General features: G+C 37.1%; 1 protein-coding gene and 1 long non-coding RNA gene across 2 annotated transcripts; one reads left to right on the top strand and one right to left on the bottom strand.

Moving 5' to 3' along the window:
- Positions 1–1,063: 1,063 nt before the first annotated feature.
- LOC115414956 (calretinin-like) lies at positions 1,064–17,005 on the top strand. Its single transcript, XM_030128335.1, has 11 exons — positions 1,064–1,253; positions 8,354–8,430; positions 8,672–8,761; positions 8,868–8,948; positions 10,981–11,037; positions 11,661–11,738; positions 12,216–12,271; positions 12,373–12,412; positions 14,262–14,315; positions 15,875–15,946; positions 16,453–17,005. The coding sequence occupies exons 1-11, from the start codon at positions 1,160–1,162 to the stop codon at positions 16,567–16,569; spliced, it is 816 nt and encodes a 271-aa protein (XP_029984195.1). The 5' UTR covers positions 1,064–1,159; the 3' UTR covers positions 16,570–17,005.
- Positions 16,745–18,078, bottom strand: LOC115414967 (uncharacterized). Its single transcript, XR_003934737.1, has 2 exons — positions 17,972–18,078; positions 16,745–17,378 (listed from the first exon to the last, which is right to left on the bottom strand). It is a non-coding gene; the product is annotated as an uncharacterized LOC115414967 (long non-coding RNA).
- Between the last annotated feature and the right edge of the window lie 530 nt (positions 18,079–18,608).

The raw sequence follows: 18,608 nt of genomic DNA, 5'->3' as shown, positions 1-18,608 counted from the left end.
TCTCTCCATCCCTTTCAGTTTTCTATTCAACATATGCACTTATCCTATAGCCTCTCTCACTCTAACTCTCTCCAACTCTGTTATTGTTTTCTCCAGTTTCTCTCTGATCAGCACGCAGCTCTGCAGGGAAGAGATAAAATGTACTCTTCCTCCTCTTCTCCATCTTCTTCCTCATCATTCTCTGCATCTGAATCCCTCCCCCCACCACAACATCCATCCTTCACACCAGCTTCTGGGGACCAAAGCAGAAAGGGAGATGTACAGTGGAGAAGATGAGAACAGGATAAGAGTGTACAGTTCATCCTGCAGAATGAACAAAAGCATTTAAGTGATTTATGCAACAGTCGTGCTGCTGCTGCTGCTTGGATTTACGCCAGTCGTTGGTTCGATTGGCCAAGGAGACAGAGTACCCCCCCCCCCCCCCCCCCCCCCGACCTCTGCTGACCAGAAAGAATGATGGAGAGTGTGAAAAGGTGGAGAGAGGGAGGACATGAAAGTATTTGCTGAGAACGGTGGGAGGGTACAGTCTCATCTGTAAATGACAACTGATAGTCAAAGTTAAAAGTTTGGTGTGATTTGGAGGAAAATGTGACCCTGAGTGGAACATAAATCACTGCGCACAGTCATTGTTTGGATTTCTCCTGAGGTGATGTGGCCTTTTGGATGGAATGTTTAATGTATTTACGTTTCATTTGATAAATCACAGCATAGGGAGCTATAAGAATGGAGACTGGGATGACACAGATCCCTATAAGATCCAGAGGAGCCAGCGGGGCGCCCACTGCAGGATAAACCATTGGATGTCATTTTTTCCTGGAGGAGGCACAAGGACTGGATGATGTATAATGATCCTGCTATCAAACCAGCAGCCTGGACAGCAGTTAATGGTAACTCATATGCAAATCCCAGGAGCGCCTTCCTCCTCCTCCTCCTCCTCCTCCTTCTGTAATTGGTCTCCTGCTGTAGCTCTGACTGATGCCTGTAGGCTCTGTACACGGGTGGTGCGCCCCCTTGCGGTACGTAGGAGAAGTGCGGACGCCGCGGGGGGTTTAAAAGCCCCGACTGAGGAGGAGCTGTCCACAGTACCAAGGAGCTGTACACTCGGAAAAGTTTGCCTTCAACTAGTACACTCGACTAAAAGGAGGAAGAATCCGCAGAGATGGCAACCCAAGCACAGCAGCCGCCGCGCCTGCACTTGTCTGAACTCACCGCAGCGCAGTTTATCGACATCTGGAAACATTTTGACGCAGACGGTCAGTGCGCTCAAGTGTATTCTATTGATAAACGTGCCTTTAATTAAATGATGCATTACAAGCTAAAGATCTGTTAGTGTTTCAGACAAATGGACATTTTTATTTAATAGAGCATGGTCTTATTTCATGTCAAGTATTATATCTTATATTTTGTTGCTTAAAAGTAAAATGCATTGGGATATTACCAGATGTTGTAAAAAAGATCTCTGCTTTACTTAATATCACATGTTCAACCTTTTTATGACCAATTATATTATATGATTTATTCATTCATTCACCTAATTGAAATTGAATGTCTGTGTGCATAAATCACTCACTTGTCATATGTTTTCTCTTAAGATGATAGTATCACAATATTGCATATAACTACGTCTTTTTATGATAAATGGAAAAATAATTTTGCTGCTCTTTCCTGCCTGTTTAATATGTCACAGGATATGCACAGTGATTTTTATGATAAGAAGAAAAAATAAGCAGTGTCAGAGTTAAGTTATGGGTGGTATAAAAAAAAGAAGAGAGGGAAAAAAGAATAGAAAGGTGGAGGTATGCAGTAAAGAAGAAAGGATTGAGCGTGAAGGAGAGAAGAGGGGGAGGAGGAGAGTTGAAGGGATGTAACAGAGGATGGGGGTAGGCAGAGGATGAGGAGGGGGAGTCCTAGAGATAAGGGAGGAGAGAGGTGTTTTCTGCTAGAGTTTACTGGGAGGAGCCTCTGAAAACCACTGGAACCAGAGGGAGATGGAGATGATGTGTGTGTTTGTGTGTGTTTTTTGTTTTTACATCCCAGTGGGGATATTTGAACTAACTGCACACAAACCCATGGGACATCCTGTCACTGTGGGGACAAAAACGGTCCCCATGTGTCCTCACTGGGCTTTGAGGGTTAAGACTTTTGGGGTTAAGCTTAGAACTTGATTTTGGTTAAGGTATAGAGTCAGGGGCTTGTGTGTGTGTGTGGTGGCATTTCAATCAACTTAAAGGTTTTTCCTCAAGCAAATGATTATATTATTATATCCTAATGGACCGTTAGAACAGATAGAAATCATTTGCAGCATTGAGCTGGGTGGAGCTACATGGAACTGGTTTTAATACCTATGGGTAGTGTTACATAAACTGATCACGTTAATGTTGAATCCTGATCTGTAATCTATCTATGCATCTATGGCGAAATGCCTTATAAATGAAGAGCTTTTTTGGATTTTATGATTATTATTATTTTTTACATCTATTGGGATACATACGTATAGTATATACATATATCACAATCAGCTTTATTGGCCAAGTTTGCACAAACAAGGAATTTGAGTCTTTATCCTTTGCTCTCACGCAATGTAGAATAAATAGAATATAGAAAAAAAGTAAAAAGCATATAGTAATACAAAGTGGTACAAACTGTATAAAGAACAAAAATGTATAAAGAGGACAATCCTGCAGTATAACAAACAGTGCAATTTTATGCTGAAAAGATGATAATGGTACATCAGCTGATAAGTAAACAACATCATACAATATCATGTATCATTATTTAATTTTTCTTTTTATGTCAGCATCAAAAATTCAGTACTGAAAAATAGCAGGGTAAAAACGGTAGTGGAGTATACATATGAAGCCCACCTAAATACTTAAGCACCTTAAGTAGAAGCAGGAGGTAAGAAACCACATTTACATTCACACCTTTGGCATCAGTGATGTTTCACTGCAGGCTACGCTTGGACATCAAACTGTAGCCCTGTGTGAAATGGTCTAAAGGTAGCTGAGAAGGAGTCATCTCTGAGCCCAGACTGCAGGGTGTCATCGTCCCTCTTTGAGCCAAATTCCAGCTTTAGTGATTTTCACGTTTCTACTTCAAAGGGTGGATTACTTTCTGAAGTCATTGAGAAAAACCCTGACCTATTAAACCCTTTCCAAATCCACAATTCATTTCATTGAACAACAAAACCCTGCATTCCAGAGCAAGATACAAGCTTCTTCCTTTGACATCTCCAACCAGTATTCCACATGATGTATTTATGCAAGGACCACAGTTCAATAACCTCATCAGTCATGGATCAGATGGTGCTCATAATGAACACATCTCCTGACAATGACTCCTACAGTATATCATATAACCAGTAGGGGCGCTAGATCCTCTGTGAGTTCTTTTCCAATGGAATTTTGAGCTATTTTATCATTTAGTTGACTTTCCAAACGTAGTTTCAGCAAACACAGGTCGTTGATACAAAATGAGCCACATTTACAGGTGTGTCTGAGAGAAAAAGCAACTCAGAGATGCAGATCACTGGTTTAACTGGGCAGTAAATCAATGATGAATTGATTTAGAACTCAGCAGGTATGACTTTTCTAAATATGTTCTTTAAACAGGTTTATTAGAGTCATTCATCTAGAGTTAACTGCCTTGCTCAATGGCACAATGCTCCTTACCTGTCACGTTTTCAGACCCAAAGAAGCAGGAGTTTATTGGTGTATTTCCTGCTCAAATTTCAAGTTAAAACCATCCTCTTATATCAGATATTTTATGAAACTACTTATCATTGCCATTTAATGCCATTATTTGTAAAAGACCACATTTTTAAAGGTATGTTTTGATGGTTATTCTTACATTTGCTGCAATATCAGGTTGACTTCTTGACCACAGCTGCAGCCCAGCAGTGACTGACTGGACTGGAAAAAATGGGACAAGTAGGACAAATAGAAGTGTGACACTGAATGAAAAAAAACAAAACAAAAAACAGCTGCATGGACTAATTGATGAAATGAAAACAAGGAGTGAAGGATGTTTTCACTTCTTCATGGATAAATGGAAGAACATTTGATCAGAGATACTGCAGCATGGGGAGAATGTTTGTTCCTCTTTAAAGTTCACAATGAAGTTTTCAGTTTCTTGCTTTTCTTCATAATTTTGTTGCCCTCAGCCAGTGTGAGTCAGACTGCTGGAGTCTTTTGAAGTGCCAATGAGTAATTAGGAATTGAGCTGTGTTTGGAAATGTTTAGGATATAGAGGGCTGCATCTGCTTGGTTTGCATTGTGCACTGGTGCGCTCCAAGTGGCAGCTGAGATTTCTATTAGAACTGGCAGTGAGCCCCGTCACACCAAGAGCAGTTTCACATTGAGAGAAACTCACTCTTTACCATTAATTATGTGTTTATGTTCTGTTTTATGACAAACTTCTTTAAGAGAGTTCAAGTTAGATCCGGAGTATAGGATTATTATCAGTCTTGTCAAAAGCCAGTGGTTTTCTGCAGGGGGTTAAAAGGAATTCTTAAAACCAGCTTTTCCATGTCATGACAACATGAACGCTCTTAAATACACACTATTCACCACAGGTCTTGGCCTTTAGTACCACATACCATCTAATGGCACAAATATCCACAAAACAACAAGTCGTCTCTACTTTTTCTTCTGCTTTTGTCATATTTAATCTGCCTAAAGCCCAGTCCTTCAAAGCCTGCGTAAAAACTCTTTTATGCCACGCTGACTTCTGCTGAGCCTTTGGATCAGAGGGAAATGTATTTTATGGAAAGGCACAGTTAAGGTAGATTTATAGTGAAACCACATAGGTCCTTTTAAAATAAATGTGTGGTGTCATGGAAATGGCCCGGCACTTTGGTGTAGAATGAAATTTAACAACACATTTTGGACAGGTAGATGAAGTTTGGCGCAGCAGCTCAAGGTTTTTAGATGTTGATTGGTTGTACAATGCTTTTCATTGAATCAAACAGGCCTGTGTGATATGAGGAGAATCTGCAATCTGTGCAAAAATTATTCAGTGTGCTGATGATGATATGAGTCATGATAAATAAATTAAAAAAAAAAACTCATCAAATTCCAGAGTAGATGATGACAAGCTGGGGTTAAACATGATAAACTTATGTTGAAAACATTTTATTACACATTGAGTTTCACACAGTTCATAAATCGATGATGGTGAAAATAGATGTTTACCTGGCAAAACTGAGATAGTTAAGTAGTTTACAGAATGTTTTTGTACAGTCAGTTTTCATTAACTTTTATTCAGTCTGTAAGATTGTACAGATAGATAAAAAATTTAGGAGTGGACAGTTCATACACCTGCTATTTTCTTAAATAAACTGACATTAATGCACATCACTGTAGAAATACTCAACCTTTCCAAACAGAAGTTGACTTTGATGGGGTTTGCACTGATATATCAGATGGAAAATGGTATCAGCCAATACTTGCTGATATTGCCCCTTATCAGCATCAGCATAGAAGATCTTTTCACAGATGGATGTAGTCTGTCTGTTGTGTATATTAAGTTATATTAAGTTATTTTATTTTTTTTTTTTTTAAATATATTTGTATGTTTGAATCTTCATTCAAACATAATGTGATGAAGGGGTTAAAGACTTACAAATATACTGTTTTCCATAAAAGTAGAATAATTTTGTTTGCAGGCACATTCCTCTTTTTATTCCTGTTTACAGACATCAGTAATCACCATTAACCAGGTGTAATGATTACACACTGAATCCCACTTACACTTTATCTATCAACAATAAATGACATTGTCACAATCATTTCATGAGAAGAGCTCAGAGCATTTTATTCCAGCTTTATGGTCAACAATGTGGTAACTATTTTTGCATAGTGTGATGAAGATGTTTTTGTTAAGGGGGTAAATAACAAAATTAACAAAATAAAGAAACAGAAAGTAACATCGGTGTCTGCATCAGCTATTGACTGAAATGTCATTTTAAGTATCGGTATTGGCCTAAAGTGAATCCCCATTTGGGACACCAGGGTAGCACCACTTAAAAAGTTCTAATTCAGCCTTAAAACACTTTTTATCAGTCCAAAATGATTAGTTTAAGACACCGTAATGAAAGTTACATGAAAATAAACGCAGGATTTATGCTGGGATAAACTGTCATGATGGAGCTTTTAGTTTCATGTTCTTGTTTCTTTTTACATCCAGAGCTTTGCAGTGACTTGTTTGTAAATCTAAAACAGCAGCTCAACCAAAGCACAGATGGTGACATTGGGGCACCTATCAAAAACAGTGTGCAAATGAAGCTGAGCAGGGGGATGAGAGTAAGGGGGGAGGTGAGGGAGAAAATGATCAGAAAGGAAAGGAGATGAGAGGATAAGAGATTAAGAGATGAAGAGGGGCGGAGAGTGAATCTACATTTTATTCTGTACATCTGTGTTTTACTCTCAATTCAAATAACAATTTTATTAACTTCTATTTCTGTCCCATAAAAGGCACGATCCCCAGTCTCTGCTCGGACAGCAGACAGATGGGACTCATTCTTATGATTAAAAGGAAAAGGCCCGGTGTCCTATTTGTTGTAACTTGCAGGCAAACCAGTGGAGTAAATTATGGTATGAAATCACTCCTGGTCATGTGACTGTCATAAGAAGGACAAATCTAGCGAAGGGACAGAACGCCCCAATAAACATCAATGTGACTGTCCACTTTCACCCTCTTAGGCAAGAAAACACTCATTATATTATTTGCACTCATTATACTCCATCGGACTCTTCTAGGCTTTTCCTTCTGCTACAACACATGTATGCGTCTCAAAAACCCGGTCACACATAAATGTCTCTTTGGACACGATAATCAAGAGAAACTAACTTTTGTAAGGTTTATAGTTAAGATGACAAACCTTTGTTGTAAAGCTTGGGACTGAGGTGATTTATGTGTAGTCTATGGTCAGAATTAGCTTCAGTTTTTTAAGAACTGTCTTAACTGATAATGGTCTTTGACTCAGGTAGGGTTCTCTCTTCTTTTTCGCTCCCCAGTTATGTTGTTGAAAAGGCAGAACAATTTGATTACACTGGTCTAAAAGTACCCCCCCCCCCCCCAAAAAAAAAAAACAAAAAAACAAAAAAAAAGTAGTGAAACTTTACCGAGTTCAAGTTATTTATAAAGAAAAATTAAGTCAAAATATTGGTTGGCTGTAGTTTCCAAGATAGTCTTGGGTAAAAATGTGAAATTGTGTCAATTAAAAAGAGAATGGGTTTTGCTGAAAAGGAACGCTTTTTGTCAGAGCTACTAGATCTACTTAGAACATTGTTTGTACATTCACTTTTCAGGTTCTTTCTAGTGGAGGGTTTACAAATCTATTGAATAAATATACATCAGCCAATATATGTGTGTGTGTGTGTAAGAACTCTATTATATACATTGAAAACATCAGCTAATCATTACATTTGTCTTTTTTAAAAAAAAATGTATCCTTTTGAAGTGCATAAGATTTAGCACATTTAATTTATGAGGCAGATAATAATGATAAAAAAAGTAAACTAGTGTTATTTATTGATTTTTTTCCCTCCCAGTTTCTTCAAACAGGACTGTTTTAATAGTAGAGCATTTGGTCAGTTGAAAAACTTTCTTTAAAATCTTCATTTAAGATTCTGTGTAACTCATTATAATAAGAATAAAAATATATAATTCTGTTTAATGCACTATTGTGAGATGGTGAAACCAGCACAGCCATTCTCTTTTATGTGTTAGTGATCATATAATAGCATGTCTATATAGAGCCCAACCTTTACACAAACAAGTGTTTGTTTTATTGTCACTTTTTATTTTCATTTTACTTTACTGCCGTTTTAATCTGGCCTACATTGATTTTCTATTCACTCTCATTAATGGATTTCCTCTTTTTTGTTGATAATGCTGATAATTAAAGTGGTTCGTTTTTCTTTACACTACTCTGTAAAGCACTTTAGAACCTTGCTTAAGAAAAGTACTACTGTATATAAATAAACTACTTACAGACTCAACACTTACATCAAGACATCAATATTGAAAACTCAGCTTTGTGCGCTGATGTGCACGTTGATTTAATGATCTAAAATTGGCTAAATACCCAGAGTCATTTCAGTGCAGCTGTAAGTCTGTATACGTGAGCAGTTTTCTGAACAGCTTACTCAGATTCAATCACTCACTGCTGGAGACTTGACGAACACTTGTGGTTTGGCGGCTGATCTAAAATATACAGACCCCCTGTGACCTTTAATCTTTTATCCACTTCTTAAGTCTTTAATCAAACTTCTGAACAGTCAACAAAGCTTGAGGCGACTTAAAAGCATCATTGGTGCCAAACTAATTTGGTCGGTCCACTGCTCCACAGGAAATGGCTACATCGAAGGAAAGGAGCTGGAGAACTTCTTCAGAGAGCTGGAGGCTACAAGACGAGGAGCCGGTGTGGTGAGTGTGTTTCCTATACCACAAAACAAACCACTTTTGCAGGTTATTTATTTATCTTTTAGGGAAGATACACATTAATCTCATAAGGGAAAAGATGCAGAACAGAGATAGTGTGTCCCGCAGCCCTGACTAATGTTGGTTGTTAATTTTCCCAACAAATCGTTCAGTCTACCCTCTTCTCACCATCCATTATCTTCTATTACCTCATGTTCTTTTGATTTATCACTTACTGGACCTGCAGGATCCCTCCAACGCTGCATTCAAAGAAAAGATGAAGGAATTCATGGCCAGTTTAGACAAGAATTCTGATGGAAGAATTGAGATGTCAGAGGTGAGACTGTGTGAAATAGTTTGCTTATAATCTTAAAGCTGCCTGTGTTCAAAGAAGTAAAATCCAGTAAATAAAATCACCATTGTGTTTTCTGTCCTCTCTGCAGCTGGCTCAGCTTCTGCCCACAGAGGAAAACTTCCTGCTCTGTTTCAGAGAGTTTGTGGGATCCAGCTCTGAGTTCATGGCTGTAAGTTTGTTTACATCCATTTCGTCACACACACATACACGCACAAAACGCCATTGTTAACCATCTTATTTGTCATGTTGTGTAAGGGCTGTGACTCACTGAATAACTGAACTGTGAAAACTTCCCACAGATTATCGTAATACACACTGCCACCACAGTTCATGTGCATGTTCAACTGCTCCTTGTTTGTGTCTTCATTTCACTGTGGTGAAAAGTGTTGATTTAAAGGAGCAGTGTAATATATTTTCAGTTTATAAGCATAAAAAAAATCCACATAGTGTTAAATACCAGCTTTGATATTATGTCAAATATGCAGGTTTCCATCCAAACATATTACACATTTAAACGGAATTTTCAGAAAATCAGCAAACTTAACTGCAAATTTTGCACGTTTACATTTATTACTGCTATTCCAAATTAAGAGCTAATAGATTTATTAGACTGTGTTTTGTACAGTGACATACAGGTTGAATGAGATATAAGAGGTTTTTTGACAAAAAGACTGAAGCTACTTTTGCAACTTCTGCAGAACCAAGTCACTGGTTTGGATCATATAACGTTTGTCTTTTACACTTTAACATTTCTTTTTGCTCTTGATGCATAGTGACAGTTTCCATCTATGCATGGTGTTTATTTGTATTTCTTGTTAATCTCATGATCATTGCTGTCTCCTTATGGATTCACAGATGCAGATGCAAATAATGCACTAGATCTGTTCTCATTACGCATATTCACCTTTTTTTTTTTTATCACTACACCAGCTCTCTTGAAAGGTTTTTTTTTTTTCCATTTTTTTCAGGATTTCCATTGTTGTCTTTTAATGCATCAAATACAAATGTGAATAAAAACAGCTGGGCTGGTATGCAAACAAACTAAGCTTCATTTCTGACAGGCTGCAGTAGATATCATTGCACCAGTGATACTGTACTTACTGACGTCATCATGCTAACCACCACTTTGTGCCAAAAAGGTGCAATGATCACTATAGCTTCCAGAAGAAAAAGTAGTGCAGTAAAAAAAATTTGCCAACAAAGAAAAAAGTGATAGTAAAACACAAGCTCAACTTGGCATCGCTTTCCACCTCTGGGAACAACTCTTGCTGTGTAAATCTATCTGGAAAGACAAATTGAACTTTTAAAGCCTGGATGCTCTTTTTCAATTTTATACATGGACAAAATGTAATTAGATAGACATTAAAAAAGAGTCATCCTTGTCAGCATAAAGGCCTCACTGACTTCAATTGCCTTAAGGTTTTTCACAAACACTTCAAATGAGGACTGAAAACACAGCACAACATGACATACCAAGAGTTAATGAATTGTAATCATGATGATCGATGAGCCAGTGGATAACGCTTTTTCTGCTCGAGAAGAAAACAAAAAGACAATGTTACATCAGAAAACAGAGAGTAAAGAGAGTATTACATAAATAAATAAATGCAAATATAATATAAAAGCATCTGAAAATACATTATATTAAATTACGGTAACCATAGTTATAGAATAAGGTTGTTGTTTTTTTTTTTCATCTTGCCAGCTGATTATTTTACACATTTTTTTATGATTACCAATAAGAAAACAGTAGTACAGTACATTAAGTGCACACATTTGCTTGGTTGCATTTGTGGAAATTAATTAGAGATAAAACGTGAGGCTTTGAACATCTGGTCCACTGTGATTGAAAATAAGCCCCACACGATGCACTCTGGAGTGTTTTCAGTGGTGTGATGTTCAGCCTGTGCTGTGTGTTAAAGCTATTCTCAGACAGCCATACATTATGAATGGACCTTAGCTTTCTGCCAGGGAAAGGCAGAAAGTGCTAGAGGGGTTTAGGTATCCATCTTTGATAAAGGCTTTGACAAATTCTATATTTACACGATGCCAGATGACACCCTCATACCACTGTCATACTGTAGTCCTTCAGTATCAGTACAGTAGAAAACACACAAAAAACACCTTTAAACCAAACATGTTCTTAAGTTTCACTGTGGCAAGAGTTGCACGTTTCTATTCTCATCACTTTTCTCCTGCAGGCCTGGAGGAGGTATGACACCGACCGCAGTGGATACATCGAGTCCAATGAGCTGAAGGTAAAATGCAATATGCAAAATGTACTGTAGATATAGAGGATATTTGTGTTTACAAATCTCTCTGCAAAAACATGCTCTAATCTGTCACAAAGTAGTGTGCCAGACCTTGTATAGTGGTATAAAAGTACAATAACAGTGATATTACGGTGAGTAGTTTCTATAAAGACATTCATTTGTGTTACCGTTCACAATTTTGGTTTATTTATTGACTGATTATCAGACAGAGACACAAAATAGTGATATTATTTCAAATAAGGTACCCATTTGATGGTGAAATTCTTAACCTATATCTGTGAAATAAGTTGTAGGTGGAAACCCTAACAAATTCCTGGACAGCAGACATCTACAGTACACCGATGTGTATTATGTGTGAGTTGTGTAATTACTGTAAACATGTTAATATGATGACTAGTGTCTGTTTTAAGGAAGTGTGCAGTGCTAATGCACTGACCTGTGCTTGTATATTATGTTTCCTGTCATATGAAAAATAAACAAAAATCAAAGAGGCATAAATCTAATGTGCCCTTGTGTTACCTTTTGATCATAAATGCTTCCTACCTGTGATAATAGTATTATTAGTATTGAATCTACTGACTGACCACAATGTTTTTCTCTGTCCTAAGGGTTTTCTTTTAGACCTGCTGAAAAAGACTGACAGAAACTACGATGAAAAGAAGCTCAATGAGTACACACACACTATTGTGAGTATTTGTATGTGAAAATAAATACATTTTCCAAACAGTTTTGGGTACATAACATTATATCATTGGTTTCAATAATGCACAACATTATAATAACAGTTTACGTCTCAGATCTGGTTTGAAATCCACATGACCCTACCAAATGCATCACTCAGCAGTGCACAAATGTTCCCAGTGGGAATAAAATTCCTACATGACCGTACGCTCCAAATAGTGTTGCTGCTACAATTCCCCTTAATGTAAATACATCCCTCACGGCTTGAATTTTAATAATGTGAACAACTTCAATGTTGGCTTCACCCTCCAGCTCAGCTGTTGTGCTGAGACATCACTTTTCTGGCAATCAGCATCTGTGGCCTGAACCCACTCAGCTGTTGCCTTTTAAGCTCTCTTGAATGATTATAGGCTATACGCTGCATATGAAATGTGTTTATGTAAAGCACTGAAAACTTCTTTTTGCTGTGTTTCTCTATGCAGTTGAGGATGTTTGATCTTAATGGTGATGGTAAACTGGGTCTGTCTGAGATGGCGAGGTGAGTCTTATGGAGTTTTATTTGTCTGCTTTGTAGATGTAAAAACATTTTCCAACAGAATGATCACAGAATTGAAACCTTCTTCGTTTTTTTTACAACAGGCTCCTGCCAGTTCAGGAAAACTTCCTGCTGAAGTTCCAGGTGAGACCATGCAGAAAACATACACCTGGAAGTAAATGAAGGAGGTTATGGGACCACCCCTGTTGGTTTTCATCAACAGATTACTGCAGAAATTACTGCACTGATTATCAATCAGTAACTTTATTTGTCCCCAGTGGAGCAGTTAGTCAGGCAGCAATCGGAATCAAAACATATAGTAAATATAAATAAAATTACAACAACTTGGCAGTATGGTGGTGCAGTGGTTAGCACCTAAGTCTCACAGCAAGAAGGTTTATGATTGGATTCTTAGACAGGAAGAGCAGAGGGTAGAAATGAATGTTTGTAGTTTTGGATAATGGGAGTCCGAGTAGTGAACCAGACAGAAATGTTGATGTAAAGGATGAAAAGGACCAGACCAAATAGATTCTGCTTTATTGCACATGCTTGTTATTAAGATCCTGCAAAGTTTCCTGAGCATAATGACAAAGGGTGGGGAAACAAAGAGTAGAAGCGATGCTTTTTTGACAATATCTGTCAGTCCAGTTTGTCAAAGGTGTCACTCTGCTGGTACACACTTATGTTACCATGGAAATGTAGCTGTCATTTCTAATCAGTATATATCAATATAAGTAAAGAGACCAAGAGATTAGAGGAAAAAGATGTAACTACTTGTTCATGAGAGCTTATTTAAATAAAAAAAAGGCAGAAAAGTTGCTCTATTGCATAGAACAATGTTTTACCTTTTAGTTGTTGTTGATATAAGTTGTTTGTTATGGTTAAAGAAGAAGATTCTGTCTTTAAGTGTAAAAATGTCATAGCCTTGGCGTTACTGAGGGAAGACCAGAGTCTGTTCTGTCCGAGTGGAATCCTTTTGAAGTGGCTCAGTTCTGAAATAAAAAGTTGGCTCCACAACAATCAGATGGCATCTGTGATATGTAGCATCACATTATGACTCAACCTGCTGAAATCTAAAATGAACAAAACCATAATTTTGTAAAACATGTGACACTTGTGTGTGTGGGACTCAACAGTCTATCATATTGTACAGTTAAGTCTCTTTTATTATTTGTTTAATTGAAATTAATCATATTATTGTTATTATAGTCATTAAACATGTGAATGAATGTGTGCCACTGTAGCTGTGACATCTGCTTTGCTGAAGAGCACGACTAACAGGCTGAAGTTTAAACCAATTAGCATGAGGCTAATGGTTATGGTGTCATCGAGTTTGGCTCCTCAGCCTTCTGATTCAAGTCCTTTCAGCCCGTCTGTCTGATGTAGATTACGTATTATTCTGTCTGAATAGTACAACTCATCATTATTGGATTCACTACAAGAGGATTATATGTAATCAAAGTCCTGAATGGACATATGGGTTTACTGTGTGTTTACTTCAAGACTTAAATACTAAACAGTAACAACTGCAATACAATGCTTCAGATTAACTCTGAATTACACAATTAAATAAATAGATATTATTATGTAGGACACATACAATAATTAAAATGTGAGATGTGTGAATAGTAAACTAGAAATACCTTACACATCATAGAAAATGTTGGGTGTATGGTTTATTCTCTGATCATAGATATAACCTGTTTACGTACCAGCTGACGTCTGAACATTTGCAGCACACAGATAATTTGAGTCTACATACATGTATTTGTTATGCATGTTCACATATGTACATTTCAGCTTGGGAGAGCAGATCAACAATTCCCCTCTGACAGAGGATTATTCTGTCTGATCAGGATTAACTCAACTCTAGTCCCAGTTATCATAATCTGCATGGATTAATATCAGTTCTGGATCTGGTGGGGCTTTTACCGCTCTCTAGAAATGCCTTATAGTTTCGAACAATTTTCACCTCTTTCACTTTTCCTCACAGGGCATCAGGCTCACGGTTAAAGAGTTCAACTCCCTCTTCACCTACTATGACAAGGTAAATAAAAACATGACTGTCTAATTGTTTAACTTGTATTTAATGTGCAGTGTTTTTTGTTAATTTGCACATTTACAACAATTCAGAAGAAGATTAAAAATTGTAGTAGCAGTTGACAAAGGTACCACATTTGTATAACCATTTATAATGGTCAAAATTATTACAAAAAGAATAATTCAGCAAAATTCAAGATGAAAATCAAGTGGACTGTACAATTTACAATTGACGTCTGTGTTCCTGAGTTGAGATGTAATAGCATAAAATCCATACAACAGCAATTCTCATAACTATTTCATCTTGGGAACCAAAAGAGACAAACTTGCCAAAATACACTATGAACTGAACAATATACACTATGAACATCTATCTTTATTACTGAATAGTCCACCATTAATATAATCTTCCACCAGGTTTCCACTGCCAGATCCACGCCATAAACAATGTCTGAGCTGAAGAGTGCAGAAAAACTGAAAAATGGAGCACACTTTTACAGTTTAACTGAAAAATGAATAAATTTTTCATTTTAGTGTGAAAATTTTACACCCAATAAAAACTGGTCTGTGACTCATTTGGCTGCATAATATGTCACAGCATCTTGTCAATCTGAGCCTATTTCAAATGGTTTTGCAAAAGGATAATGTCAAAATAGATTATAATGATGCTGTGTTCCGTAATTATACATACAGGGTGGGGAAGCAAAATTTACAATATTTTGAGGCAGGGATTGAAAGACAGTGTATGACCAATTAGTTTATTGAAAGTCATGAGAATTTACTTGCCACAAGAAAATGTACATAATAGAAAATGTTTTTATTCTATGTGTCCTCCTTCTTTCTCAATAACTGCCTTCACACGCTTCCTGAAACTTGCGCAAGTGTTCCTCAAATATTCGGGTGACAACTTCTCCCATTCTTCTTTAATAGTATCTTCCAGACTTTCTCGTAATAGTTTTGCTCATAGTCATTCTCTTCTTTCCATTATAAACAGTCTTTATGGACACTCCAACTATTTTTGAAATCTCCTTTGGTGTGACGAGTGTATTCAGCAAATCACACACTCTTTGACGTTTGCTTTCCTGATTACTCATATGGGCAAAAGTTTCTGAAAAGGTATGGATAATAGTGTTAGGTATGATTATGACATCAATATATGTTTGGTTTCAAAACAATTGACATAGTGCCTGCTGAGAAAAAACAACTAAATGTTCATTGTAAATTTTGCTTCCCCACCCTGTATATCTGCTATTTTCACAAAATTTACCATTATTTATGTGTGAAATAGCTTTTTAATGTTTATATTTGATTCCTTACCTGTTTCGAATACTCTTCTAATCTTCTATTTAAAAAAAAAAAAAAAAAAAAAAAAAGATATCTTTCAAGGTTACAATATTGTTCTTGGTGTTTGCTTATGTAATAATGCACACTTTCTGGATGCAGGACAGTCTTATATGATCTTATAGGATCTTAGGGAGTCATGTGATTGATCACCACCATCACCATACTTTTGGAGGAGTCCATTTCACCAATTTAATTCAGACCCCATGTTGTCTCTTTCATCAGGATGGTAATGGCTATATTGATGAGCAGGAACTGGATGCTTTGCTGAAGGACCTCTGTGACAAGAACAAAATGGTAATGAATAGTGAGCCTATTGATTGATCAGTTCAAATTACTTTTCGATTGCCAAATATAGAACTGAGAAGGTTTAACCTGCCTATATGGCCTCTGCTTTGTGTCCCCTGACTGTATGAGCCTCTCTTCTATCACTTTTTTCTTTTTTTGAGATTTATTGAATAGTTTCTGGGGCGAGGTATAAATCAGAGTCTCCAACAGACAGAACAAGATGAAACCATCACACAATATACTGGAAAATACAGTAATTTCAAGTCAAATATTGTCAAATCTTCCCCATAGTTATGCAAGAGGATGATTAATAACCAGAATTTTTCATCATACCATGCTTTTACGGCAAAGTGTAAAGATTTTTCTCTTTTTATTGGGAATTCCCCCTGAAGTTATGCATATCATTCCCTGAATGACACAGTTTCATGTATTCTATGAACAAGTATATAGACCTTGATCATATATCTTCCATACACTAAAGTAGATTATTATGAATTTCTTTGTTTTTTTGGCAGGATGTGGATTCATCAGGACTTGGAGGATACAAGAAGAGCATCATGGCTCTGTCGGATGGAGGGAAACTGTACCGCACTGAGCTGGAGATTGTCCTCTGCCGGGACTCTACACTGTGACTTGCTAAAGCCACCACCCCACTCTACCCTTCCCCACCTGTCTCCTACCTACTTTCTGATGTAACCAGGTGCATGTGTGACCCCTAACCTTGCTAGACCACTTAGAGTGAAAACAAAGTATATGCTGGCCCCATCGTTTTTGCTTCATACCTCACTGAAGTTGTTTTTTTAATTTATTTATTTTCAGGCAGATCTATAGTGAAATAGCCATATCAGGAATATACTGTCTCTATTTAACTTGTTATTTATTTATACATTTGTATTTTTACATTTGTTCCCTCTATGTTTACATGTCATACATCTATACAAACAGCTAATTTATTTATTTAACCCTATTTAAATCGACTTACTGAAGTTATATATTTATCTGATGAGGCTTGTACTGTTCTATAACAGATGTAACTGAGAAAATGAATGAATAAATATACCAAGACAACTGTCGTCCCAGTTATTCACGTACATTAAAAGATTCAAACTTCATCTGAAGGACGTTCTGTTACATACTGGCTCTCAGGAGAATAATTTGTCCCTACAGTATAAAGTTTGTTTAGTGTTTCCTCTCAGATGCGAGCAGGAGAACACAATTTACCCGGCTCTGTGCATGTCGTGTGGTTCCAATGAAGATTACTGCTGCCCAGAGCAGGATGTTTTCTCCAGAGTGCTCCACCTTCTCTTTCTAATCTCCTGGTAACAGAAAGTGTGATGTGGAAAAAGCTTGTGCTGCTCCATTTTTCATAGCGGAAAGAAGCACTCTTATGCCTCTGTGGAATTTTTAGATGAAGTGCACAGCAGAGGAGGACAAGCTCGTCCTATCAGGGACAAAAAATTACAGCAGAGTGATTGTGTCGGTTTAACTACTAGTATACAAACCAGCTGCACCACAGCATGAGAAAATACAACACGGCAACTGAGGATTTTGCACTTTTAAATAATTGAAATGTCTTTTTGCTCATCCAGATGACACTCCTCACAGCACCTGACACATCATTTTCCTCAGTTTACTACACAATATTGTATTTGCCTCTATACTAAATGACTGAAAAATATGTTACACAGTATAGATTAAGTCATTTTAGGTGCTGAATGGAGCAAAACACATTCTTTAAAGAAGCTGCCCTTGCTTATTCAGAAATTTAGAAATATGTGTGTCTATATGAGGAGTCTACACACCCCTATATTTCAGCGTTATGGAACAGTCTACCTTACATCAATTAATCATCAGCACTTTCATCTTTAATTAAACTCACTATCTTTAACGCATCCCCTTCACACACGTCATCTCCTCAACTACACACACTCCATCACACACACAGATACAATACGGTGCTCACCTCCTTGTGGCAAATGTTTAATGTTACACACGTTTCTGCAAACAGGTGCGCACACACACATGATTACTCACCAACACACAGCAACTGCTGACAACAAGGAAAACGAGCGTTATATCCGCTCTGATTCCTTCACACACATCAGTCCCACTCAGAGAGAAAAATGAGACAAGCAAGTGAAACAGACAGATGAGATTCCCTCTGCTGTTTAGCCTCCGTACAGCTGAACACACACACACACACACACACACACACACACATACACACACACACACACACACACAAATGAGTAGAGTGTCAAGATTTACATATTATGTAAGTAGCAGTAGCTACTTACATATGTCAAACTTCAACCTCATTATATTGATCATTAAACTCCGCAGTGAAACAGGGCTGTTCTACTGTTAGTGTTTCATTACATCATCTGCATCATTATAGTCATTATGTCATATTCACTCAATCATGCATTAAAAGACGTTTCTTCCTCTGCCAAGTAGGTTATGTTTAGGTTAACATCGTTTGTTTGTCAGTAGGTGACTATATGTTCTCTGCCATAGGACAACTGTGTTACTCAATGTAAAATATAATCAAAACACCAATAAATAAATAACACAATAAAATGCCTTTATTGTACCTCACTACCTACCCCTACAGTCATCCACAAATAATATTTGCCAATCTATAATACTGAAAAATGTTTTCAATTACATG

Source organism: Sphaeramia orbicularis, chromosome 3, assembly GCF_902148855.1.
Source record: "Sphaeramia orbicularis chromosome 3, fSphaOr1.1, whole genome shotgun sequence".
Lineage (NCBI taxonomy): Eukaryota > Metazoa > Chordata > Actinopteri > Kurtiformes > Apogonidae > Sphaeramia > Sphaeramia orbicularis.
Note: the sequence above shows the minus strand (reverse complement) of the source record. Positions and strands in the feature narration are given on the sequence as shown.